The sequence below is a fragment of the Macaca thibetana genome, chromosome 11 (genome assembly GCF_024542745.1).
Source record: "Macaca thibetana thibetana isolate TM-01 chromosome 11, ASM2454274v1, whole genome shotgun sequence".
Lineage (NCBI taxonomy): Eukaryota > Metazoa > Chordata > Mammalia > Primates > Cercopithecidae > Macaca > Macaca thibetana.
In genome coordinates, this window is record NC_065588.1 from 106,045,759 (window position 1) to 106,072,777 (window position 27,019).

The 27,019-nt window shown below is 50.0% G+C and overlaps 2 protein-coding genes across 2 annotated transcripts in view; one reads left to right on the forward strand and one right to left on the reverse strand.

The window, feature by feature from the left end:
- GLTP (glycolipid transfer protein) overlaps positions 1-27,019 on the reverse strand; it is a 201,641-nt gene that overhangs the window by 41,164 nt on the left and 133,458 nt on the right. The gene's annotated exons all lie outside the window — the stretch shown is intronic.
- Positions 8,945-26,658, forward strand: TCHP (trichoplein keratin filament binding). Its single transcript, XM_050749766.1, has 13 exons — positions 8,945-9,093; positions 11,058-11,245; positions 11,991-12,201; positions 12,791-12,847; positions 14,555-14,623; positions 15,512-15,685; positions 16,559-16,671; positions 16,841-16,907; positions 19,289-19,461; positions 21,214-21,295; positions 22,981-23,166; positions 23,817-23,960; positions 25,172-26,658. Exons 2-13 carry the CDS (start codon positions 11,058-11,060, stop codon positions 25,202-25,204), a joined length of 1,497 nt encoding a protein of 498 aa, XP_050605723.1. The 5' UTR covers positions 8,945-9,093; the 3' UTR covers positions 25,205-26,658.

Genomic DNA, 27,019 nt, shown 5'->3' on the forward strand with positions numbered 1-27,019 from the left:
GTTTCTCGGGGCCCGTCTGCTGCCTCTCCCTAATTAATGTGAAGGCACGCCCGCCAGCAGGCCCACTTGCTGCCATCCCAGGAAACACCCAAGTGGGATACAGCCAAGTTTTGGACATTTTTTCAGTTACTGGATAAAAATAGTATTTTGGTCATTTAAACAGCACAGAGCAGAGGGGGAATGCCACTTTGTCCTCTCTCTACAGGGCCAGCCTCAGGGGCTGAGAGGGCCTGGCCTTTGTAGTCTCAAACTGAAAAAATGTTCTAAGGAAGCCTGACCGTGTCACAGTCCTAAGACAGTGTCATAGCACACTACCATTGTCATTAAATTGAAGAAACATAAAAATGAACCAACCTGGGCAACACAGAAAGATCTCATCTCTACAAAAACAAAAAAAAATTAACAGGGCATGGGGGTGCATGTGCCTGTGGTCCCAGCTGCTCAGGAGGCTGAGTCGGAGGATTACTTGAGCCCAGGAGATAAAGGCTGCAGTGAGCCATGATTGTGCCACTGCACTGCACCCTGGATGACAGAGCAAGACCCTGTCCCAAAAAGAAAGAGAAAGCCAACTTTTTCTTTTTTTTTTTTTTTTGGAGACAGAATCTTACTCTGTCACCCAGGCTGGAGTGTAGTGGCATGACCTCGGCTCACTGCAACCTCTGCCTCCCGTGTTCAAGTGATTCTCCACCTCAGCCTCCCGAGTAGCTGGGACTACAGGTGCGTGCCACGGCGCCCAGCTAATTTTTGTATTTTTAGTGGAGACCGGCTTTCACCACATTGCCCAGGCTGGTCTTGAACTCCTGATCTCAGGTGATCCGCCTGTCTCGGCCTCCCAAAGTGCTGTGATTACAGGCATGAGCCACCGTGCCCAGCCGACCTTTTTCATTCCATTCAGTTCCACAATCACTACTGGAACTTTTCTCTTGGACCAGGCTTTGCCAGGCAATGTGGGATCAAAGATGGCGCTCTCTTAAGGAGCTCACAGACGGGCGTTGTTAATGGCAATGAATCATGTAAGAATCTGAGCATTTAAAAATGAGGACAGGCATTAGCACACAGCCTCTGCCTGGCAGATAACAAGTCCAGGTAATGGTTTTGAACCCATAGGGTATTTGTTCCTTTCTTCTCTTATTAACTTCCTTGTGTCAAAATGTTTTGAATATAGAAAACAAAACAAATCACATTGGAATTTGTACCTCTATGATAAACTACCTGTACAGTTTTGATTCCATGGGAACAGTTAGGTTTAACTTTGAAGCAAAATCTAAAGACCGAAGTTCCTCACTGAATCAATTTTACAGTAAGCACAGTTTAAACATCCTTCTCTATAGGAAAATTGTAACTTTTGCTTATTTTTATTGGTACTTCTAATGCTGTGTAATTGAGTGAGTAAATGTACTATAGTCATTCTAACTGAAGAAGAAGATATAGTAATGGGCTTTCTTAACATTTACTTTTTTTTTTTTGAGACAGTCTCACTTACTCTGTTGCTCAGGCTGGAGTGCAGTGGTACAATCTCCCTGCTCTCAGCAACCTCCGCCTCCCGGGTTCAAACAATTCTCCTGCCTCAGCCTCCCAAGTAGCTGAGATTCCACGTTTGTGCCACCATACCTGGCTAATTTTTTGTATTTTTTTTTTTTTTTTTTTTTTTTTAGTGGAGACAGGTTTCACCATGTTGGCCAGGCTGGTCTTGAATTCCTGACCTCAAGTGATCCACCCGCCTTGGTTTCCCAAAGTGCTGGGATTATAGGCGTGAGCCACTGTGCCCAGTCCCAATATTTGCTTTTGTTTTGAGACGAAGTTTTGCTCTTGTTGCCCAGGCTGGAGTGCACTGGCAAGATCTTGGCTAAGCTCACACAAACTCTGCCTCCCAGGTTCAAGTGATTCTCCTGCCTCAGCTTCCTGAATGGCTGGGATTACAGGCGTGTGCCACCATGCTCGGCTAATTTTTGTATTTTTAGTAGAGACGTGGTTTCACCATATTGGCCAGGCTGGTCATGAACTCCTGACCTCAGGTGATCCACCCACCTCAGCAATATTTGCTTTTTTAGATGACATATTTCTGTTCTCAATGAAAATGGATTTTAGAAAAGTACTTGGTGCCTAAGCTTTTTATGAGATTTAATCAGGCCAGACATGGTGGTTCACACTTATAATCCCAGCACTTTGGGAGGCCAAGGCGGGTGGATCACTTGAGGTCAGGAGTTCGAAACCAGCCTGGCCAACATGGTGAAATCTTGTCTCTACTGAAAATACAAAAATTAGCTGGGCGTGGTGGCGCATCCCTATAGTCCCAGCTACCCAGGAGTCTGAGGTATGAGAATTACTTGAACCCAGGAGGTGGAGGTTGCAGTGACCTGAGACTGTGCCATTGCACTCCAGCCTGGGCAATAGAGCAAGATACCATCTCAAAAAAAAAAAAAAAATCATTTATTTAATGCTGCAATGAAAGCTATGGAAGAAAAATACAATCTGTCCTGACACCAAGTAATCCGGTCAGAGGGAATCAGGAGGGTTTCTCCAATGAAGGGACATTTACAATGGGATCCTGAAGTCTGAGTAGGAGTTAGCAGAGGGGAAGGGTCTTCCGGACAGAGGGAACAGCATAGCGGGAACGGTGGTGGTGAGAGTTAAAGAAAAGACCAGTGTGGTCAGTGATGTCAGTAGGGGACCAGACCAGGCTGGGCCCAGTGGTATGGGCTTCGTGCCAAGGGAAATGGGGAGCCATGGAATGTTCAAGGCTGAGCAGACGATGGAACTGCTCTGATATGGTCTACCAGTCATTTTGAACTTTGGGACTTAGGAAGTAGAGGCTCTCTGTCATCCAGGAATGGCCAGTGGGTGCCTGTGGGCAGGAAAGTCACAGAAAACACAGGACTGGCCTGATGCCCCATTTTGGTGGACTGTGCCCCATACCTGACACCCCAGCAGAAGGCAACTGGTGTGGGATTTGGGATGGGAACCCTGATGCACTATAAAGACCATCAGAGTGCTCTGCCCAACTACTCTAAGCCTCAGTGGGGTTACTCTAACTCATACTCCTAAAGACACTGTGAGGATGAAGGTGGTCACCCAGGAACAGGACAATCAAGGTTCAGTAACTGGTAAACAGGTGTTGGCTGAGTCTCCTCCTCTTTGTGGCTTCAGTTTCTGCCTCTACCCATGGAGGCTACCGGCTGCTTTCACTGTCACGCTGGCTGTACCACTTACCTCGTTTAGGCACACAGTCCCCATTTCTGAGCCCCCATTTCCTCCTCTATAAAGCAAGGGCTTTGGGTGGGGTGAGCGTCAGCAAACTGGAACCTGTGGTCTTAAATTGTGAGCATTAGGCCAAGTGCAAATCCCAGCACTTTGGGAGGCCGAGGTGGGCAGATCACCTGAGGTCAGAAGTTCAAGACCAGCCTGACCAACATGGAGAAACCCTGTCTCTACTAAAAATACAAAATTAGCCAGGCATGGTGGCACATGCCTGTAATCCCAGCTATTCGGGAGGTTGATGCAAGAGAATCACTTAAACCCAGGAGGCGGAGGTTGCAGTGAGCCGCGATCGTGCCGTTGCACTCCAGCCTGGGCAAAAAGAGCAAAACTCTATATTGCCAGGCTGGTTTTAAATGCCTGGGTTCAAGCTATCCTCCTTGGCCTCCCAAACAGTGTTGGAATTACAGGTGTGAATGACCTCACTGGACCCTTTTGTTAGTATTATTAAAACACAAAGCTGGGGCTCTGAGAGGCAGCCTAGTAGCCCCAGGGTCTTGGAACACACCTGTCTACTTCTGCAGCCTTGTCTTCAGGTGGGGTAGGGTGTGAAGCAAGAAGCTGGAGTGGTTGGTGTTGAAATGTCATACCTTCATAATGGTACCTACTAATTAAATGATGGCATTGTGCGGCTTCCAGTACTGTCATGTTTCATCAAATGGAGAGTGGCTCCCATAGCGTCACCCCCTCTCCCCATTCTTGTTTTCTTCTCCCACGCTAGGATACCCAGTCACAAGCCCAGGAGCAGACCCAACCTGAGGGTTCCTACCAGAGCTTCCCCTCTCAGCCCCCTGCACGCTGTAGTAATTGACCTGTAATTGAATATTTCATATTGCCAAATTCTTTGTATGTTCACATTTGCAGGCCTCTTTTTTTTGAGACGGAGTCTTACTCTGTCACCCAGGCTGGAGTGCAGTGGCATGATCTCAGCTCACTGCAACCTCTACCTCCGAGGTTCAAACGATTCTCCTGCCTCAGCCTCCTGAGTAGCTAGGACTACAGGCGCGCACTACCACACCCGGCTAATTTTTGTATTTTTGGTGGAGATGGGGTTTCACTATGTTGCCCAGGCTGGCCTCGAACTCCTGACCTCAAGTGATCCACCTTCCTCGGCCTCCCAGAGTGCTGGCATTACAGGTATGAGCCACTGTGCCCAGCCACAGGCCTCTTTTAAGAGCTACACTTGCAAGCCACAAGCTCCCAGAAAAACACACTGAAGAGGGATTCACAGTCTAAGAAGTTTGTTGTAAATCCTGGCTTTTATAGTCTTTGCTGTGTGACTTCAGGAGAGTTACTTCACCTCTCTGAGCCTCGGTGCCCTCATCTGCAAAATGGGGGCAGGAACACGCTCCTCCCAGGTTGGAGGTAAGCTTAAATAAGGTAATATATCTCAAAGCACCTGGCACATAGCAGATGTTCAAGAAATGCTCATTCATTTTCTTCTTTTTGCTTTCTCTTAACATCATAGATTCCTTTTTCCTTTGGAGAAGGAAAAGAAGGTATTCAAAATTGGAGATCCATTCACTTTTTCATTCTCAACACAAGTATTGATTGAGGGTGGGCACGGTGGTTCACACCTGTAATCCCAGCACTTTGGGAGGCTGATGGCTGAGGTCAGGAGTTCAAGACCAGCTTGGGCAACATGACGAAAACCCACCTCTACTGAAAAAAAGTACAAAAATTAGCCAGGCGTGGTGGCAAGCACCTGTAATCCCAGCTACTTAAGAGGCTGAGGCAGGAGAATTGCTTGAACCCAGGAGGCAGAGGCTGCAGTGAACCAAGTTCGTGCCACTGCACTCCACCAGCCTGGGCGATAGAGTGAGATTCTGTCTCAAAAATATATATATATATGTTATACATATATATAAAATATATGTGTATATTATATATAATATGTAATACATATATATAAAATATATATGTATGTTATATATAATACATATTATACATATATAAAATATATATGTATGTTATATATAATATATATTATACATATATATAAAATATATATGTATGTTATATATAATATATATTATATATATATAGAGAGAGCCTACCATGTACAAGGCATGGCATGGGGACTGCAGCAAGGAACATGATGATCCCTGCTTTTGTGTTGCAGCAAGAGGGCTCAGGCACTGGGATCAGGCAGAACTGGTTTCAAATCATGGCTCAACCATCTATCAGCTGCGGCTCCTCAGGCAAGCCATGCCACCTTTCTGAGGCTTAGTTTAGGCAATTCTCAAATGGGGACAATAAGATATCTCATAGAATGCCCAAGAGGAGCAAAGGAAAATATTCTTGTAAAGTTGCTTAATAGCGACAGCCAGCAGCTATGTAATCCAGAGGTTCCGAGTTGAACTAAGGGGGCTGGTGAGGATATCTGGCCAGCAAAAGAGAATGGAGGCTGTAATCTGGAGACTTCAGGCTTCCAGAATCAGGTCACTTGGGAATGGTTGCCCTCCGGCATGCTGGTCAAGCCCTAAGCCCTAAAGTTCCGCTAGTGGAGCTTATCTCATCATTATACAGATGAGGAAACTGAGGCCCAGATAGTGGAAAAGTCTTGCCCAAGAAGCACAAAATCAGGATCAGATCTCCCTTCCCTTGCCCCACCTCACATATTTCTTTCTTTCTTTTTCTTTTCTTTTCTTTTTTTTTTTTTTTTGAGACGGAGTCTTGCTCTGTAGCCCGGGCTGGAGTGCAGTGGCCGGATCTCAGCTCACTGCAAGCTCCGCCTCCCGGGTTTACGCCATTCTCCTGCCTCAGCCTCCGGAGTAGCTGGGACTACAGGCGCCCGCCACCTCGCCCGGCTAGTTTTTTGTATTTTTAGTAGAGATGGGGTTTCACGGTGTTAGCCAGGATGGTCTCGATCTCCTGACCTCGTGATTCGCCCGTCTCGGCCTCCCAAAGTGCTGGGATTACAGGCTTGAGCCACCGCGCCCGGCCTTTTTTTTTCTTTTTTTTTTTTTTTTTTTTTTTTTTTTTTTTTTGAGACGCTCTGTTGCCCAGGCTGGGGTTCAGTGGTTGGATCTCGGCTCACTGTAAACTCTGCCTCCTGGATTCAAGTGATTCTCATGCCTCAGCCTCCCGAGTAGCTGGAATCACAAGCGCGTGCTACCACATCTGGCTAATTTTTGTATTTTTAGTAGAGACAAGGTTTCACCACATTGGCCAGACTGGTCTCGAACTCCTGACCTCAAATGATCCACCCGCCTCAGCCTCCCAAAATACTGGGATTACAGTTGTGAGCCACTGTGCCTGGTCCAATTCATGTGTTTCTGAAGTTCCTATCAACAGACATTTATGTGTCGGTCTCCTTTGTTGGGTGGGCATCTCTGCTGAGTGACTGCAGCGGGCTGCTGCCTCCCCTCTGCATTGGGGACACAACATGAAAGAGTGGCCATGAATTTGGCCAAGGGGGTAGGGACTAATGGGAGGGAAACTTGAGGACTCTTATGCATGCAATGGGACAGACCCTGATTAAACGGGTGCCAACTAAAGGGGGATGTGAAAGAAGGCTCAGGTTTGGGCTCACCTGGGATGCACTGGATGCCCTACTCCTGGGCATGCTCCATTTATTCTCACACGGGCAACCCTAGAAAGTTGCACTATTTTTTGTTTTGCTTTGTTTTTTTGAGACAGAGTCTTGCTCTGTCACCCAGGCTAAAGTGCAGAGGCACAATCTTGGCTCACTGCAACCCCTGCCTCCTGGGTTCAAGCGATTCTCCTGCCTTAGCCTCCCGAGTAGCTGGGACTACAGGTGCCCGCCTCCACGCCCAGCTAATTTTTATATTTTTAGTAGAGATGGCGTTTCACCATGTTGGCCAGGCTGGTCTCGAGCTCCTGACCTCAAGAGATCCGCCAGCCTTGGCCTCCCAAAGTACCGGGATTACAGGCATGAGCCACCACGCCCAGTGTGAAAGTTGCACTATTTTTACTCTCATTCCACGGAGTAGGAAGCTGAGGCACAGACAGACGAAGTGACTTGCCCAAGACTACACCAGCGCGGTATAGCTTGAAACCTGGGCGTTCTGACTGTAGAGGCCATGTTTTGAGACAGGGTCTCGCTCTGTCACTCAGGCTGGAGTGCAATGGTGTGATCACGGCTCACTGCAGCCTCCCTATCCTGAGCTCAAGTGATCCTCCCACCTCAGCCTCCCAAGTTGCTAGGACTATAGGTGTGCGCCACCACAGCCTGCTAATTTTATTTATTTATTTATTTAATTTGGAGACAGAGGCTCACTCTGTCGCCCAGGCTGGAGTGCAGCAGCGCAATCTCAGCTCACTGCAACCTCTGTCTCCCAGGTTCTAGCGATTCTCCTACCTCAGCTTCCCGAGTAGCTGGGATTACAAGCATCTGCCATCATGCCCGGCTAATTTTTATATTTTTAGTAGAGACAGGGTTTCATCATGTTGGCCAGGATGGTCTTCAACTCCTGACCTCAGGTAATCCACCCTCCTTGGCCTCTCAAAGTGCTGGGATTACAGGCGTGAGCCACTGAACCCAGCTGAGGCCATGATGCTGCATCCAGGAAAACCAGAGATGAATACAGAATGGAGAAATGAAGAAGAAACGAAAGAATAGGAAAATGAAAGAAAAGAGAACAAACAAGTAAGTATTTTTCTTCATTTTCTTTTTAATGGAATAGTTGGTATGTAATGCTTGTAGCACACATGAGTTATAAAACATACTAATAGAATGAACACTCTTGAACTCATCACCAATATAATACTATAATATAAAGTTATTGACTGGGCGCGGTGGCTTACTCCTGTAATCCTAGCACTTTGGGAGCCTGAGGCAGGTGGATCATGAGGTCAGGAGATCAAGACCAGCCTGGCCAATATGGTGAAACCCCGTCTCTACTAAAATACAAAAAATTAGCCGGGTGTGGTGGCGGGCGCCTGTAGTCCCAGCTACTCGAGAGGCTGAGGCAGGGTAATCGCTTGAACCCGTGAGGCAGAGGTTGCAGTGAGCCGAGATTGTGCCACTGCATTCCAACCTGGCGACAGAGCGAGACTCCGTCTCAAAAAAAAAAAAAAAAAAAAAAAAAAAAAAATTACCAATAACTTCCATCTACTTATGCCAGCAGGTCTCTGCCCAAGTTGTACATTGAACACACCTGGGGAATTTTGGAAAACACTGGTACTCTCAGATGGGATTTGGGGTTTCGTTTGGGCATCTGGATTTTTTTAAGGTATCTGGATTTCTTTTCTTTTTTTTTGAGACAGTGTCTGGCTCTGTCACCGAGGCTGGAGTGCAGTGGCACAGTCATGGCTCACAGCAGCCTTGATCTCCTGGGCTTAAATGATCCTTCCACCTCAGTCTCCCGAGTAGCTGGCACCACAAGTCCCACCATGCCGGATTAAGTTTAAAAATTTTTTTAGAGACAGGGGTCCCTCTATGTTGCCCAGGCTGGTATCTGGTGATTCCCATGCGCAGCCAGGTTTGAGGATCACTGGCTTATATTCTCCTCCCCCTGGTTTCCGCCTTCACCTTCAGGTGATGGTAACCACCATCCTCAAATACGCGCAGTGCACGGACAGATGCTTTGCCTCCGTCCTTCCCTAGTTCAAGGAGTAGCGACGTTTGCTGTTTATCTCCCGCCGGCCATGAGGGGGCACCAGAGAAAAAAAACACAGTCTCCCTTCGCGCTGAAGGAGGCTTGGCCCTTGCGACGCTCCGTCGTCGGGCTCGTTGCTGGCGCAACCAGGGCGGAAACTGCCGGCGTTGCTGTAGCTCGTCTGGGAATTACACCGGGGGACTGGCCCGCCCACTTCGTGCCTGCGGGAACTCGGGCCGGGGGACTCTTCGGAAACTCCAAGACTCAGAGAAATGTGAGTCGAGGGGTTGGACTCGGCCGGATCCGGCGTTAGGGCAGGGCCCGCAGGCGGCCCGCGCGGGCGGGAACCGGGGCGGCAGTCCACGGACGCGAGCTCAGGGCGCCTCCTGGGTCCTCACTCTGCTCCCGACGCGCCGTGACCCCCTTTGTTGCACTTGCATGTTCAGGTCGAGAGAGGGATGCGAAGTGTTCGGGGAGTAGACCAGCTTGTGGGTGGCCAATCTGGGACCGGAATCTTAAACTTTTGACTCTTGATGCAAAAGTTGATCCACTGGCGGTTTTACGGGGCGGGGAAAAAAGTATGTGAAGCTTGCCACGGTCTCGAGACCGAGGTCACACGTTAGCAGCCCGCCGGCTACATTTGGACCATAGATGCAGAGTGTTTGCCCCCAAACTTGGAGGACCTCGAGTATGAGATTCTTGGCGTGGACCAGGCTTTTTCGCTTATTCGACAGGCGTTCCTACCCAGGCACTGCATCGACCCTGCACTCGAGGACAGCTTTTGGGACAGGGGAATTGGTCCCTGGAGTGAGACTGCTCTCTGCTTTCAGGGCTCCAGCTGTATCCCTACATTGCTCAGGCAATTCCTCTCTCTAGCTCTCAGCTTCTTCATCTGCAGGGTGAAAGGTCTGTCCTCCATGGTAGCCCAAAATACTTCCGAGTGTTATATCAGGCGAGGTCCCTCCCAGGGGGCTGCCAGAGCCAGGGCAGGTTGGTCCCAACAGGCAGCCCCTCGCAGTGTAGAGAACCGTGGGCTTTGGTCTCAGACGGACATGAATTAGGAACCCAGCTTGTTTATTTCCTTTGCTTCCTGGCTCCGTGGTCCTGAGCAAATCACTTCACCTCTTCGAACTTAAGTTTCCTCACCTGCCAAATAGCGAGGTGCTTGTAAGAATGAAAAAAAGTCGTATGTATTGAGTGCTTGGCACGTACATGTATTCGTTACATTATTGTCTCTGTTTAAGTAGAGCGTGAATGCCCCCGATGTGCCTAGTCTAGCAATCTTAGGACAATCCCTGTGTCTGTCTGTTGTGTCCCTGGTGGTGGCTGGCCCACAGCTGGGTGCATGCAGTCCAGAATTTTTGATGTTTTAGGGTTTTTTTGAGACAGAGTCTCACTGTCGCCCAGGCTAAGTGCAGTGGTGCTATCGTGGCTCGCTGCAGCCTTGACATCCTGGGCTCAAGCAGTCCTCTTGTCTCAGCCTCCTGAGTAGCTGGGATTACAGGCGTGCCACCACTCCTGGCTAATTTTTGTTGAGATGAGGTCTCATGATGTGGCTGGTCTCCAACTCCTGGCCTCAAGTGATCCTCCTGCCTCAGCCACCCAAACTGTTGGGATTACATGCGTGAGCCACCGCATCTGGCTAAGGTTTATTGTTTTTTTGTTTTGTTTTGTTTTGTTTTTGAGACGGAGTCTCGCTCTGTCGCCCGGGCTGGAGTGCAGTGGCCGGATCTCAGCTCACTGCAAGCTCCGCCTCCCGGGTTTACGCCATTCTCCTGCCTCAGCCTCCTGAATAGCTGGGACTACAGGCGCCCGCCACCTCGCCCGGCTAGTTTTTTGTATTTTTTTTAGTAGAGACGGGGTTTCACCGTGTTAGCCAGGATGGTCTCGATCTCCTGACCTCGTGATCCGCCCGTCTCGGCCTCCCAGAGTGCTGGGATTACAGGCTTGAGCCACCGTGCCCGGCCGGTTTATTGTTTTGTTTTGTTTTGAGACGAAGTCTTGCACTGTTGCCTAGGCTGGAGTGCAGTGGCACGATCTTGGCTCACTGCAACTTCCACCTCCTGGGTTCAAGCGATTCTCCTGCCTCAGCCTCCCAAGGAGCTGGGATTTAAGTTCCACCCGGTAATTTCACTGTGCAGCCAAGGGGTGGTGACCACTTGTTAAAGGGATGAGGCCAAGCTGGTGAGGGTTCCCGGGGTTTACAGTGGCTCACTTTCCTCCCATTCCTGTTCTCAGATGGCGCTCCCCACGCTGCCGTCCTACTGGTACAGCCAGCAGCACCTGAATCAGCAGTTAGCACGACAGCGAGAGCAGGAGGCCCGGCTTCGGCAGCAATGGGAGCAGAACAGCCGTTACTTCAGGATGTCTGACATCTGTAGCTCCAAACAGGCAGAATGGAGCTCTAAAACCTCCTACCAGCGGAGGTAATTTTGCGGTAACTGCCGATTGGATGGAGGTGGGGGCTACTTGCCAGTCAGGGGATGAGGCCTTAAGGATTTAGGGAGAGTAGGATTTGCCAGGCAGCATGAATTCCCTGCGTGGTGATGTTTTTCCAGCTGGAAGTGGAAAAAAAGATCATCTATGCAGCCATACATTGGCATTGAAAAAGATAAAATGATGCAGAAGAATATGATAGAATTTGGAAGCCTGCTTGTAACCCCATATCCCCATAGAGAGCCACAGTTAACAGTCTCGCAGGTATCCTTCCATGCTTTTACTCATTGGTATTTGTGCTTAAATAAACACACACACACACACACACAGACACAAACTGCTTTTATAGAAATACATGTAAACACATGGAGGCTGAAAGCGTAGGCTTTGAAGTCAGATAGACCTAGATGGAAATCCTGACCGTGTCTCTTGCTGAATGTATGAGCTTTGGTTTCCTCATCAGTCAAGTAGGGCCACAGCAGACCTATACTGTAGGATTTATGTGATGGATAATATATACATTATTTATACATTTATACATTTTCTTTTTGCAAAAACAAGATTTTCTTTTAGGCATACTATTCTGTGACCTGCTGTCTTCACTTTAGCTGGGGACACATTCCTGTGTCATCATGACACATCTACTGCGTCAGCCTCTTTTACCCACACAGCAGAGCAGAGCACGCTCCCTGTGGCTGTAGCATGATTGATTCAGGCAGGCCCCCTTTCACCCAGCATGCACGCCTATCAGCGTGAGAAGATGAAGGAAGAGAAGAGGAAGAGTCTGGAGGCCCGACGGGAGAAGCTCAGGCAGCTCATACGGGAGGAGCAGGACCTCCTGGCCAGAGAACTGGAGGAGCTGAGGTTGAGCATGAACTTGCACGAAAGAAGAATCCGGGAGCAGCATGGGAAGCTGAAATCAGCCAGAGAAGAGCAGAGGAAACTGGTAACTTCCCAGAGGCCTTCAGGAGGCTGTGGAGCAGGAGTGCCCCCAGCCTGAGTGTGTCGCACATATAGGGCCATTCCTGGCTGCTCAGGTCTGATGAGAGGCCAGTTAACTCCAGAGCCAGCAGGAAAGGAGCTTAAGTCCTTGTGCAGGGACTGGGTTTTGGATCAGTTAGCTGTATTCTCTTTAGCCCCTTCAGTCATTACATCTGAGTGCTTTTCCTTTCTTCCAGTTCTGTGGGCCCATAGAGATCTGGGAATAATCTGTTTTACCTTCCAAAGTAGTTATGTGAAACAGTGAGCCCTGATCTGTGCTTTTCAGCCTGCTGTATTATTTTGAGACCCCCTAGATAAGACCTCTGTGTAGCATCAGATTTTGGTCCCCTTTTGTCACCATTGCAAGAGTCACTTGGTAGTGCCATGTGGTTCTTAGAGCTGTGCATGTGAAGCACAAGGGTTTGAACAGTGGGTGCAGTGACAGTATGAATGGAGGCACTCATAGCCTGAGCTGACTTCCACTGTGTGTCATCCAAAACGTGAATGGATCTGAAAACTGACATCAGGCTTTCCATTTTGTGTTTTCTCGATAGATTGCTGAACAACTTTTGTATGAACACTGGAAAAAGAACAACCCGAAACTTCGAGAGGTGAAAATCAGAGACCTCCATTGATTTGCCTAAGTAGATGAAATCATGTTTCCAGACATTTTTTTTTTTTTTTAACACATATCTTGTACTGGGTTGAAACAGAGGAGGGAACCTTGAGCCACCTGAAAAGAGCGCCAGGCAGAAGATCTGGCACAGGCTGCACTGAGCGGTTCATTCAGTTGTTGAACAAATGTCGATTGAACCTCTGCTGCCTTTCTACCAGGTGGCGGCATGGAGCTTAGACGTGGTTTCTGCTGTCTCCAGCACGGGAAACAGTGGATAGCTCATTACCAGGCAGGATGCAGGGTGCTGGGCCAGCCTGAGAGGATGATCATGGGCCAGCGCACTCAACTCTGGAGGGGTCGGGGAGGCTTCCCAGAGGGGTTCCTGAGGTGGAAGAGTTTGAAGGGATGTATGTGTGTAGAGGTGAGGAAAAGATGTTCTAGGTTGATGTGACTATGAGAACCAGGCCTGAGACTTGAGAGCAGAGTGAGCCCCGGGAGCTGAAAGTGTCTGGGTAAGGCTAGGATGTCAGATAGGGAGAACCCCAAGAAACGACGCCGGCGAGGCAGACGGTGCCAGACGCCATAAGAGCTTGTGTGACCTTCCTCTGAAGGTGCTGGGGGCGGCACACAGGATCCCGGCTGCATTTCAGAGAGATCCCTCTGGCAGCAGTGTGCCAGCTGGCAGGGAGGGGTGCTGCGACAGCCCAGCTGGGGGATGGTGAAGGCCTGAACTGGGCTGGCAGGGGAGAGGAGGACAAACTGCAGGAGAGGGGGTGGCCTCTTGGCTTGGTGGCCTTGTTCAGTGGAGATTTGGCTGCAGGGAGATCATCCCTCACTGTTACTAATTTATTTTCAACTTACAGTTTTTGTATACATTTGGTGCCTTCACGTTATTCGTAGTTACATTTAGAAATTGCCAGTCACTAAATAATGGAACATCTAGTGCTTTTGTGTAGTTTGCACTAATCTGTGGGGGGACTCCTTAGCCCTGTTGGCTTTGGTGGAATCATCTAGAGCCGTTAAATCAGAGAAGTTTATTCAGAACATTCAAGTTAGTTGCCTGTGTTCACAGCTCTAAGTTGGGAAAGATTATTGTAAAACTTTTTTGTAGAGACAGGGTCTCCCTGTGTTGCTCAGGCTGGTCTTGAACCTGGGCTCAAGTGATCCTCCCACCTCAGCCTCCCGAGTAGCTGAGGCTACAGGTGGGCGCCTCCATATCCGGCTAATTTTATAAACAGTTTCCCAGACAAAAGATTTGGATTGAATGTTGTGATCCATTTTCTAATCCAGGAGATTCTCTGCGCTCAAATCTCTTACTAACAATCCTAAACTTGTTGCACCCACTGGCGCATCACTTGCTACAGGGAGCACATTTTCCATCTGCTCTGCAGAGCAAGCTTTGGGGTGCCAGACACAGAGTTGAGTCTTCTCCTCACCCAGCTGTCTCCCGGGGCCTGGCATGCAGGAGACCAACCCACGCTGGCCTGCGAAATTGTATTTCCATCTCAGCGTCCAGCTTAACCCCAGGGCTGGTGGGAAGGAAGTCTCTGTTACTTTGTACCAGCTCAGGAGACTGATGTGGGAGCGCCTGGTCCTTTGGTCTTCTGATTGACTTGCATTTACACTGTGCGTGTTGAAGTCGCCCCACGCTCTCTACTGCATGCCTGTGAGGAGATTCACACCCGCCCCCTTCCATCCTCAGGTGGAGCTGGACCTTCACCAGAAGCATGTGGTAAACTCTTGGGAAACGCAGAAAGAAGAAAAAAAACAGGTGTGGTATGCGGCTCAGGGAATAGCCCCGCATTCTGCTGTGCAGGACTGTTGACACCTTTGCATTCCTTTACCGTTTTCAGCGTCAGTGACTCCAGTTAAGGAGTATAGTATACTCTTTCTCAGTTTACTTGACACATGTGAAAACTGAACGTTTGCTCTTACACATACCAGAATCCTATGTGATAATTCCCAGGGCAGAATAAGGCCAGGTGACCAGGACTGGGAGGTGGCAAGTAGAGTATGCGTCTTCTTTTTTTCTTTTGGAGGCAGGGTCTTGCTCTGTCACCCAGGCTGGTGTGCAGTGGCGCAATTCACAGCTCAGTGCAGCCTCGACCAGCTGGGCTCAAGCAGTCCTCCTAACTCGGCTTCCTGAGTAGCTAGGACCACATGTGTGCACCACTGTGCCCAGCTAATTTTTTAGTTTTTGTAGAGATGGGGTCTTGTTCTGTTGCCCAGGCTGATCTGGCCTCCTGGCCTTAAAAGATTCTCCCACCTGGGCCTCTCAAAGTGCTGGGATTAAAGGCGTGGGCCACAGGGTCCAGCTAGAACATGTGTTTTTAAGGGCTTTTTTTGTCGCTCTTTTGATGAAATTTGCATCATAAACTCGCAGCCCTGGCTTCCAGTAGACCCTTTGGGGTTGAGCTTCCACACCTCCGTGCACTGGTCGCTTTGCTGCCTGGTTCATTTTAGAAAGTGTTTTGTTGAGTGGGGAGGAAACCCAACATTATCAAGCCCCTCCCTAACTTAGTCTCTGAGGGCATTGTCATTTGGGATTCAGGCAGGATCTGCCTGGGCCCTGTGGCCTGCAGAACGGCGGCAGGAAGCTGGGTTTTTGTTGGCTTACAGTACAGATACTGACCTCCTGTGTTCATTCGGTCCCTTGTAGCAAGAAGCCACCGCAGAGCAAGAGAACAAACGGTACGAAAATGAGTATGAAAGGGCCCGAAGGGAGGCGCTAGAACGGATGAAAGCCGAAGAGGAGAGGAGGCAGCTGGAGGACAAGCTCCAGGCCGAGGCACTGCTGCAGCAGATGGAGGAGCTGAAACTGAAGGAGGTGGAGGTGGGCACAAGCCCCTCTCAGCCATGACCTCCTCCACAGCTGCTCGTTAGTGTGAGATGGGCACTTGAGGGGCTGCCCTGAGAAGAGCCATAGCAGGGCTGAGGTTCCGCAATGGGCAGCAGCAGCCAGCTTCTCCCGCTCCCACGCATCCCCTTCCGCCTCCTGCTTTCCCAGCCTCCACGCTTGCGTGCCTGGATTCCAGAACGTTAACAACACGGAGCCAGTAGCTGTTCTCTTAGAGGTGCTTAGCGGCCTGCTGTTGGAGAACCTTCTTAGAATCTGGATTTTCCAGTGCACTGAGTAGACACGATTTAGTCGGGTGGTCTGGCACCCGGCTCTCCATGGCGAGCAGGTTTCGGGTCTTGAGGCATTTTGGTCCAGGAGCTGTTTTTGGAGAACATGGTACAGTTTCCTTGAAAGAGTTAGATCTTTCTATTTAGATGAGGGAGGCCTATCTCCTGTGACCCCTCCCCTTGCCCAGGCCATGATTCAGGAACTACATTCTTAGTGCCTGCTACTTATTCTAGGTGCTGAGCACTGGGTTGGGAACTAGAGATAGAGCCTGACCAAGGCCCACAGTCCTGACCTCCTGGTGGGGGCTGTGTCAGGTGGAGGACAGTTGTTAAGTTACAGTAAGTGTGGACCAGTACAGGATCCTGTGGGAGTTTAGAGTTCGGTGCTCAGAAAGGCCCTTGCAGGAAATGGCTCAGATGAGATGGGATGAGTGAGTGAGTGGTGGGAGGGGATCGTGACCACCTGCATGGCCAGGCCACCATTGTGTAGTGTCTGCGAGAAATGGAGATGGAGAATGAAGGAGGATCTGATTCCCACGATCTCAGATCTCAGTCGAGCTTACTCTCATCATCACCACAGGCGACCAAACTAAAGAAGGAGCAAGAGAATCTGTTGAAGCAGCGGTGGGAGCTGGAGAGGCTGGAGGAAGAGCGGAAGCAGATGGAAGCCTTCCGGCAGAAGGCAGAGCTGGGGTGTGTGTCAGAGGCCCCCACTCTTCCCAGGCGGGTGGGCCTCTTGCTTTTTCAGACTTGCATTCGTGTTGCCGAAACCGTAAAGTAGGCAGCCTAGTCAGCAATTGTCTAACTACTATTTCATTCTTTCTGAGATACTGAAGGCAGCACACATTTGATTCTCCTTCAGGCGCTTCTTGAGACATCAGTATAACGCTCAACTCAACAGACGCACACAGCAGATCCAAGAGGAGTTGGTAAGTCTGAAGAGACAGCCTGACATCTTTCTTACCCTCTTTTGAAAAAAAAGTCTTCCATTGCTTAGTATATGAGTGTATTCTCGTAAGAGTGAAAAGACAGTGAGGGGTTGGGGGAAAGGGGAGATGTTGGTCAAAGGGTACATCCCTCAGTTAGGAGATCCGGGAATAGTGTCCAGCATGTTGACCACAGCTGATGATACCTTATTGTATTCTTGAAATTTGCTAAGAGAGTTGATCTTAAGTGTTGTCACCAGAAAAACCAACTGTGAGATGATGGATATGTTAATTAGCTTGACCGTAAGGATCCTTTGCGAGCATAGATGGATAGATACAGATATCAAAACATCAAATTGTTTTTCAGTAAACGTGTTACTTAACAGCACAACGCAAAGTGAGATCCCCCTTGACCAGTGCCTGCAATCTCTGTCTGTCCCCAGAGGTGTCTGTCTGGTGCACATCTTTCCAGATATATTTACATACAGAGAGGTGGAGGTTTGTTTTTGTTTTTGTATTTAAATCTAATTGAGGTTGCATTCCTCAACATCTTCAATTAACACTAAATCTCTAATTTTTAAAAAGATTGGCCATGCGCGGTGCCTCACGCCTGTAATCCCAGCACTTTGAGAGGCCGAGGCAGGCGGATCACCTGAGGTCAGGAGTTTGAGGCCAGCCTGAACGACATGGTGAAACCCCATCTCTGCTAAAAATACAAAAACTAGCCGGCCATGGCCAGGCGTGGTGGCTCACGCCTGTAATCCCAGCACTTTGGGAGGCCGAGGCAGGCGGATCACCTGAGGTCAGGAGGTTGAGACCAGCCTGACCAACATGGTGTAACCCCGTCTCTACTAAAAAATACAAGAATTAGCCGGGCGTGGTGGCAGGCGCCTTAATCCCAGCTACTTGGGAGGCAGAGGCAGGAGAATCGTTTGAACCCGGGAGGCGGAGGTTGCAGTAAGCTAAGATCGAGATATTGCACTCAAACCTGTGGGACAAGAGTGAGACTTCTCTCAAAACAACAAAAACTAGCCGGGCATGGTGGTGCATGCCTGTAATCCCAGCTACTTGGGGGGTTGAGACAGGATAATTATTTGAACCCAGGAGGTGGAGGTTGCAGTGAGCCGAGTTCGCACCATTGTACTCAGGCCTGGGCAACAGAGTGAGACTCTGTCTCAAAAAGAACAAACAAAAAAAGATCATTATACTTAGATTGAACCTGTTCTTTTCAAATAGCTCCTTCATATTCCTAAGTACTTTGATGAGCTCCCTTGCTGTGAGGGGGACAGACCCAATATGGGGCACAGTGGCTCAGTTGGTCCTGGTGTGCAGCTGTTTTTTATGGGGTCTTGCTCTGTTGTCCAGGCTGGAGTGCAGTGGCACAATCACAGCTCACTGCAGCCTCGACCTCCCAGGCTCAAGCCATCCTCCCACCTCAGCCTCTCGAGTAGCTAGGACCATAGTTGTGCATCACCATGCTTTGTAGAGATGGGGTCTTGCTACATTGCCCAGGCTGGTCTTGAAGTTCTAGGCCCAAGTGATCATCCCATCTCAGCCTCCAAAAGTGCTGGGATTGCAGGCATGAGCCCCGGTGCCCAGCCTCCTGCATTCTTTTAATGTTTCCATTATGTCTATGTGCATAGTAGCTAATTCCCCACCAAGGAGCATTTTGGTTGTTTCTGGTTTTTCCCTCTTATATAAAAGCTGCAATGAGTGTTTTGCACCTTTGTGTCACTGTGGTCTTTATTCTTTTTTTTTTTTTTTTTTTTTTTTTTGAGACGGAGTCTCGCTCTGTAGCCCAGGCTGGAGTGCAGTGGCGGGATCTCAGCTCACTGCAAGCTCCGCCTCCCGGGTTCACGCCATTCTCCAGCCTCAGCCTCCCCAGTAGCTGGGACTACAGGCGCCCGCCACCTCGCCCGGCTAGTTTTTTGTATTTTTAGTAGAGACGGGGTTTCACCATGTTAGCCAGGATGGTCTCGATCTCCTGACCTTGTGATCCGCCCGTCTCGGCCTCCCAAAGTGCTGGGATTACAGGCTTGAGCCACCGCGCCCGGCCGTTCTTTATTCTTACAAGTGGAATTTTTGCCAAGTTGTATTCCAAAAAGTTGCGCAACCAGGTGTGTCCGAGGGCACGTGGTGGTGGTGGAGTCTCCCTTTAGCCAGAGGGAAGCTCCTAGGCCTGTGTCTTATCTGAACCACCCCTCGTGGTTATCCCCGTTCTATTCCAGAAATAATTCAGCATCTTCCCATCTCTGTCTTGAGAACACTGTGTAGGATCACTAATGCCTGTGTAGAAAGGAAAGGGAGGGCAGGCCCCTCTGTAGGCTCTCACTGCAGAAGGGCTCTGTCCAGCCCAGCCACATGCCACCCTCTGCTTCCTCTAGGAGGCAGACAGGCGGATCCTGCAGGCCCTGCTTGAGAAGGAGGACGAGAGCCAGCGCCTCAACCTGGCCAGGCGGGAGCAAGCTGTGGCCGATGCGGCCTGGATGAAGCAGGCCATTGAGGAGCAGCTGCAACTGGAGCGGGCGCGGGAGGCAGAGCTGCAGGTGCTGCTGAGGTGAGTGGCGGCCACTGACTGGGCCAGACGCTCCTGGCCTAGACTCTGGTACCTTGAAATGCCCCATGGGTCACCTGTTACTAAAATATCTATTGGCTGGGCATGGAGGCTCACACCTCTAATCCCCGTGCTTTGAGAGGCCAAGGCAGGTGGATCGCTTGAGCCTAAGAGTTCGAGATCAGCCTGGGCAACATGGCAAAACCCCAGTATCTACCAAAAATACACAAATTGGCCAGGTGTGGTTGTTCATACCTGTAGTCCCAGCTATTTGGGAGGCTAAGTGGGAGAATCACTTGAGCCCAGGAGGTTGAGGCTCTTATCAGCCATGATTGCACCACTGCACTTCAGCCTGGGTGACAGAGTGGGACTCTGTCTCAAAAAAAAAAGAAAAAGAAGAAGAAATACCTGTGTATGTTGTCCATCGTTCCCGAGGAGCACATCTTCATAATGGACCTGGCCTCTGGGGGTGTTTCCCTTGTATTATCTGAGGTGGAAATCATTAAGGTTTAGAGTAACGATATGTTCATCTGAAATCTGAGAGGTTTGGAAGGAAATTCTTTGTTTTTGTTTTTTGTTTTTCTGAGATGGAGTTTTGCTCTGTCACCCAGGCTGGAGTGCAGTGGCGTGATCTTGGCTCACTGCAACCTCTGCCTTCTGGGTTCAAGCAATTCTCTGCCTCAGCCTCCCGAGTAGCTGGGATTACACGTGCCCGCCACCACACCCGGGTAATTTTTGCATTTTTAGTAGAGACGGGGTTTCACCATCTTGGCCAGGCTGGTCTTGAACTCCTGACCTTGTGATCCGCCCACCTGTGTAAACCCGAAATTCTGGGATTATAGGCATGAGCCATCATGCCCAGCCAGAAGGAAGTTCTTATAGAGATGTTGAATGCTGCTTACATATATAAAACTGAGTTTGGGTCCTAAAGATTAAATTAGTAGATTGAAATCATCGAATAGTAAGTAGCACACATTGAGCACTTACTGCATGCTGGACATTGTGCCAAGTGCTTTATAGGCCTCATCTTACTGAGTCCTGACTTCCAGCCAAGTGGTGGCTTGTGAGACACAGAGACTCAAAGAGGTCACTTGGTCCAGGGTGAGCTATCAATGACACAGGCGCGTGGTGGCAGGGCTCAGGCCCAGGCAGCGCCCTGCTTCTCTCCAGGTCCTGATGGTTTCATTCGTCTCTGTGTTAAACAGCCACGGTGTAAGTCGCCCCAGTTGCTTTTTATAAGGAGATGGGGGTATTAAAAAGGTAACTTGAAATACTTCCAACACGGGGGCTCACACTTGTAATCCCAGCGCTTTGGGAGGCCAAGGCAGGTAGATCACTTGAGGTCAGGAGTTCAAGACCAGCCTGACCAACATGGTGAAACCCCATCTCTGCTAAAAATACAATAATTAGCCGGCCATGGTGATGCATGCCTGTAATCCCAGCTGCTCAGGAGGCTGAGGGACTAGAATCACTTGAACCTGGGAGGTGGAGGTTGCAGTGGGCCTAGATTCGCACCACTGCACTCTAGCTTGGGCAACAGAGTGAGACCCATCTCAAAAATAAAAAAATAAAAAACTTTCAACAGTACTTTCCGTGGATGCTGTCCTTAATTGTGATCTTTTCAAAGTGTGTGCGGATGTTTATCTGCAGGGTGGCCCTGCAGCAGCCATGTGCCCGGCAGCCCTGTCTGTTCTGTAGCTCACTTCCTGCCAGGGCGGGGAGGAGCCTGCTGTCATCCGTTTTGTGTTTGTCCAGGGAGGAGGCCAAGGAGATGTGGGAAAAGAGAGAGGCAGAGTGGGCCCGAGAGCGCAGCGCACGGGACAAACTGATGAGCGAGGTAATCCCAGCTGCGGCGATGTGGCCCGGCTACTGGGTCCTGGGCAGGTGTCTGGAAGTCCATGGTCAGTCACCCTGCCAGATGCTCTGGGAAGTCTTCTCTGGTCATTTTAAGTGGGCTTTAAAAATCATTGAAAAAGTGGCCGGGCGCGGTGGCTCAAGCCTGTAATCCCAGCACTTTGGGAGGCCGAGACGGGCGGATCACGAGGTCAGGAGATCGAGACCATCCTGGCTAATATGGTGAAACCCCGTCTCTACTAAAAATACAAAAAACTAGCCGGGCGAGGTGGTGGGCGCCTGTAGTCCCAGCTACTCGGGAGGCTGAGTCAGGAGAATGGCGTAAACCCGGGAGGCGGAGCTTGCAGTGAGCTGAGATCCGGCCACTGCACTCCAGCCTGGGCGACAAAGCGAGACTCCGTCTCAAAAAAAAAAAAAAAAATCATTGAAAAAGTAATATGAGTTTAGTAGAAAAGAATTCAGAAGTACAGAGAATAGGAATGGAAAAAAGTACCCCAGAGCCCATCCTGTACGCAGCCATAGCTGCTTCGTCCATCTGCTCTTCTGTTTCTATGCCTGACCTTTTTCTACATGTATTTCTTACCGTCTTGTGCTATTTGGCTTCAAGCATTGTGACATGCTGTTACATCTTTATAAACACCACGTCGGGGCTGTATGGCGGACTGTCGTCTGTCACCCGCTGTCTTTCCATTCCCTCTTATGGGTGTGCTGTGTTTTTCTGATTGGAAGCCGTTCTGAGAAACGCTGCCAAGAGCCTCTTGGTACCTGAGGCTCTTCCCACGCGTTTCCCCGCTCTGGGTAGACAACGGCCGTGAACTGGAGGACGTAACTGCTCTCCTGGTCAGTGTGTACACTGTGTGTGGAAGACACACCCCAACCGCAGGAAATCTGGGAGAAGAGAGTGTGTCATCCATGGGCTGAAGGCTGTTGTAAAGTGGTTTTGAATGAGAACCTCTGTCGTGTCTGGTAGTATGCTGTATTTTGGAATCCACAGGAAATCGGGTCCTGATTGGTGATGTTTTGCTCTTGTAAATACTAAGAATTTTCCAGTGCCTTTTGATTTTCCTCCTGATGGCGGCCACTTTCTGTCCCCCCAGCCCTGCAGCGTCACTGTGGAGAGTGTCAGGTGGCTTCTTGCTCCTGACTGTGGCCTGGGCTGGAGTTGAGGCGTCACACAGCTCTGGGGCCAGGTCTCAAACACAGCGGGTTCAAAAGGTTAGAGGATCACTGCAGCTCCGCCTCTGGTCATCTGTGCGGCTTGTGGCTCTCTTGTTTTTGGAACCCTCTGAGAGGAGGGAGACTCACCGTGTTGCTGCAAGGTTTCTGTGTCCCTGGGGAGAGCGCTCCATCCCCGTCTCCTTTGATTTCTTGGCACTCAGCTGTCTCTCCATAATACACAGTCTGGATACATTTTGTGTGTGTTGGGGTGCAAGGGAGGGAAATGCGCCTTGTATACTGGCAGGCGTGGCCGACATGAGAGCAAATCCTGTAGTCTGGCTCTGCCTCTGTCTGTGTACTTGGGCCTGAGGCCCAAGGATGAGGCTGGGCCTTGCTGTAGCTGCAGCCTGTCCAAGGCTTGTGGAACCAGGATCTGTTAGGGTCAACCTCAAAGCTGCCCTTTTCTTTCTGCCAACCTCAAAGCTGCCCTTTTCTTTCTGCCGAGGTTAGGTTCTGACAGGGAGGCAACAGCAAATACAAGAGAAGATTGAACAGAACCGACGGGCACAAGAGGAATCCCTGAAACACAGGGAGCAACTTATTCAAAATCTCGAGGAGGCGAGAAAGTCAGCTCGTCGCGAGAAAGAGGAGAGTGAAGAACTGAAATCGGCCAGGAAGCAGGAGCTGGAAGCCCAGGTGGGGCTGAGCCCGAGGGCAGGAGGCAGTGGGCCTGCTGTGGGTCTCACATCATCCTGGGACAGGGTTCAGAGGCCCTGGACTGCCTGGCAGGGCTTGCGTGCATTTGAGAACACAGTGCCCCCCTTTCCATCCCAGCTGCAGTCCTCATCCTCGTGACTGGGGCTTCTTTCCCCCCATATCCTCCATGTCGTATGGGTGAGGCCGGCACTGCTGTCTGTTCTCTTTACTCTGTCTGCTTCTGCAAATAGTTGGCTTCCTGGGGGCCACAGTTCTCTCTTCATTTCAGTCCTTGATACATAAGACAGAACAGTCGTCCAAACACCTGGCCACATGCCGAGCTTTTCATGAGTTACGTGCCACGCGTATAGCCTCCAGCTTTCCACAAGGTACACGCTACACATACAGCCTCTCCAGCTTTGCACGAGGTACACGCCACGCATATAGCTTTTCTAGCTTTCTACAAGGTACATGCCATGCGTACAGCCTTTCAAGTCCCGTGTGCTCCCGTCTGTTCCTTGGCACCTGCATTGCTATTGCTCAGCTGGATTCTCCAGTCTGGGTAGGACCGCGGGCTTACCCTCCTCATCAGAGGCAGGGCTCTGCCCTGTGGGCCTTGTCTCGGGGGTGACTTTGCTCTTGGCATCCAGGTTGCAGAACGTCAGCTGCAGGCATGGGAAGCAGACCAGCAGGAGGAGGAGGAGGAGGAGGAGGCCCGGCGGGTCGAGCAGCTCTCAGATGCCCTGCTGCAGCAGGAGGCAAAGACTATGGCCAAGCAGGGCTACCGGCCCAAGGTAGGAAGTCTGCCAGGAGACAGGCCAACACCGGCAAGACAGACTCTGCCCAGCCCCTGCTCCCCTGGGCCTGCTCATCGCCCTGCCATGACTCTGCTCTCTGGCCATCCGGGTTATTCCTTGTTCCTCTTCTCTTGTATTCCTCTTTCCCCTGACCAGCAGGGAGCCCTGACGCAGGGGCTGTTCCAGTCCTTGGTTGGGCCTCAAACCTTGAAGTGATTTTGCTCTGGCCTCTGCCTACTAAGCTGCATGCCTGTCCACCCTCTTTGGGCAATCTAAGAAGAGCTGTGGCCACAGCTGCTGAGAGGGGTCAGAGCAGTAGGTCTAGGCTCCAGCTGCTGAGACAGCGAAGCCGGGTGAACAGGAGACCGGCCCCCCTCCTCCCTTCCCTCCTTACCGCCCTCCTCCCCTCCCTCCCTACCGCCCTCCTCCCCTCCCTCCCTCCCTCTTGTGGGTGTCCTCCTACTCCCCTCCCCTCTGTGAGTGTCCTCCTCCTCCCCTCCTGTGGGTGTCCCCCTCCTCCCCTCCCCTCCGTACCTCCTGTAGGGTCCTCCTCCTCCCCTCCCCTCCCTCCCTCCTGTGGGTGTCCTCCCCTCCCCTCCCTGCCGTGTGTGTATCTGTTTCTCTGCCTCTCAGTGTCTTTGTTCCTGGACCTCTCTGCACGGCACCGTGGGGAGCACAGAGAAGCAAATGCTGCCTCCCCTGCCCTGAGGAAGCTGATGACTGAAGCACCCCCGCTGTTGGTTGTCCCCTCTGCCCTCCTTTACCCGGGGCCACCCTGACCTCCTGGTGCCTGGAGTGCATTCCCCAGGACACATGCTGCAGAATGAGGGCTGGCTCCCTCGTGGTCCGATGACACTGGGAAACGGAGTGAAACAGAATTAGAGCAGGCGTTCGCCATAGGCCACTTGCCCTCATACACTGACTCTCACAGGCACAGGGAACAGCGTTTTCTAAACCCACTTGGCCATGGATCAGTGAGAGTGTCGGGGTCAGGTTTCACAGGTCACATGTGAAAGTGTTTCTTAGGGCTAGTACTCAAAACTAAAAAGTTATCAAGTGCCTCATTTATGGCTTAGGGTCAGACTTTTTCAGCTGGAAATGAAACAGCTGTTTATATTGTTCTTTAGCTTGTAGTTAAAACAAGGCTAATTCCTCATGCTCCAGATACTGCTGATCTGATCACTCTTATGTTTTCTTTCTTTTCTCAGCCTTATGGACATCCAAAAATTGCTTGGAACTGACTTCATGGGTACTATAAGCACAGAACAAGGGATGCTGAGGCTTCTGATCCCAGCCGCCAGGCAGTCTTACAGGGCTCTGTTACAGTCGGCGCCCGGGGTACTGTCGGGCGGCTCAGCAGTGCCTGCTCAGGTTCATCATTGAAAGCATCTGGAGTTTGGCCAGACGTTAGGTGTTGTGGTCTGCAGCACCTGGTGACAGGCCCTTTCATGCCTTTTTTACCCAAGCAAGGGTCTTTGATGGGCACGTGTTTACGGCGCTGCTGCATAATCTTGTAATATAACAACAGTCGCATCAACTCAAGGTCAATACTAAGAGCCACAGGTTGTACCTGTGATGGGGCACGTGGTTTCCTGTTGTCTCACCTTTAATTGTCAGCCTCCAGTGTTGACTCTAGAAATGTGAGGAAAGCTTTTCAGTTTTTAAAATTGCCATTTAAACTTAGTCTATTAAAACCACCCTAGAGGTCTTGGTGCAGTGGATTTCAGAGTTTATTAATTTCGTGGTCCCAAAAGGATTACGTCTTTTGTATTCTGGAAGAAAAGAACTGTGAACAAATTAGAACCCTGGAACAGTCTGACGTCCGTGGACGCATTCCAGAAAGTGGCAAGAGATGAGTCTTTCCTCCTTCAGGAAGCATTTTGGTAGAATTTCCATGGAGCATTGTCTGTGAGTGACTGATCCCAACATGTATGTTACCAAGCCCCAAAAGGAACCTCAAGCTGGGTGTGGTGGCACGTGCCTGTAGTCCCAGCTACTCGGGAGGCTGCGGCAAGAGGATTGATTGAGCCCAGGAATTCGAGTCCAACGTGGGCAAAAGAGTGAGACCCCATCTCTAAAACCAAAAAGGTACCTTAGAAGGTCACCTGGTTGGCTAACCTTTTAAAGGCAGGGGTGTGACACATGGGGCATCTAGTGTCTTGGGAATGTCTTGGCCACACGTAGCCTTCTGGGATATATGTGCCCAGAGGGAGAAGCACTGAGCCTGAAGAAACTAGATGAGACTCAGAACCACAGACCGGCCAGAAATCTCTCCCACCATTATATCAGCGTGGTACAGGTTGCCATTCATTTCTACAAACAGGAACAAGTTCCTAGCAGCAATAATATTATGACTTGTATTTTTACTATACTCTTCCTCTGAGGTTTAGTTTTCATCACATCGTGTTCAAGATTCCACATCTCCGTAAATTACAGCTAATTCCAGGGCATTGTTCCATGGTTATGAAAAACCAGAGTTTATTAAAAATCCTGAGTCTAAGGGCTGCCTTATCTTTCACTTCCATTGTGCTGTAGAAACAGATTGAGCTGCAAACCATGGCCTTCATCTCTTGTTAATTTTCTTGCAACTCTTTGGCTCTGATCACCTGAGCAGTGCGTTCATCACGCATGCTCTCTCTTGCGTTCCTCGTTTCAGATTCTAGTAATTGTGAAATAAAATCCTGCTTCGACAGCACGGCTTCCTGGCTTTGTTACAGATTCTCTGATTGACTGCTGTAAAGTGCATTGTTGGTGACAGGCTTTTTAGTGATTTAATCCACATCTCCCACATACAGGCTTGGCTGTTTTCTTTGATCACATTTTATAGGTTATATTCATTTTTCTTAGAAAAATGGTTTCTCCCTTCTTTCGATTGGAACCACAGTGAACTGAATTTAAACTTTTTTTTTTGAAACAGGGCTTTGTTCTGGCACCCAGGCTGGAGTGTAACAGTGCAATCTCAGCTCACTGCAAACTCCACCTCCCACGTTCAAGGGATCCTCCCACTTCAGCCTCCCCAGTAGCTGGAACTATAGGTGTGTGCCACCAGTCCTGGC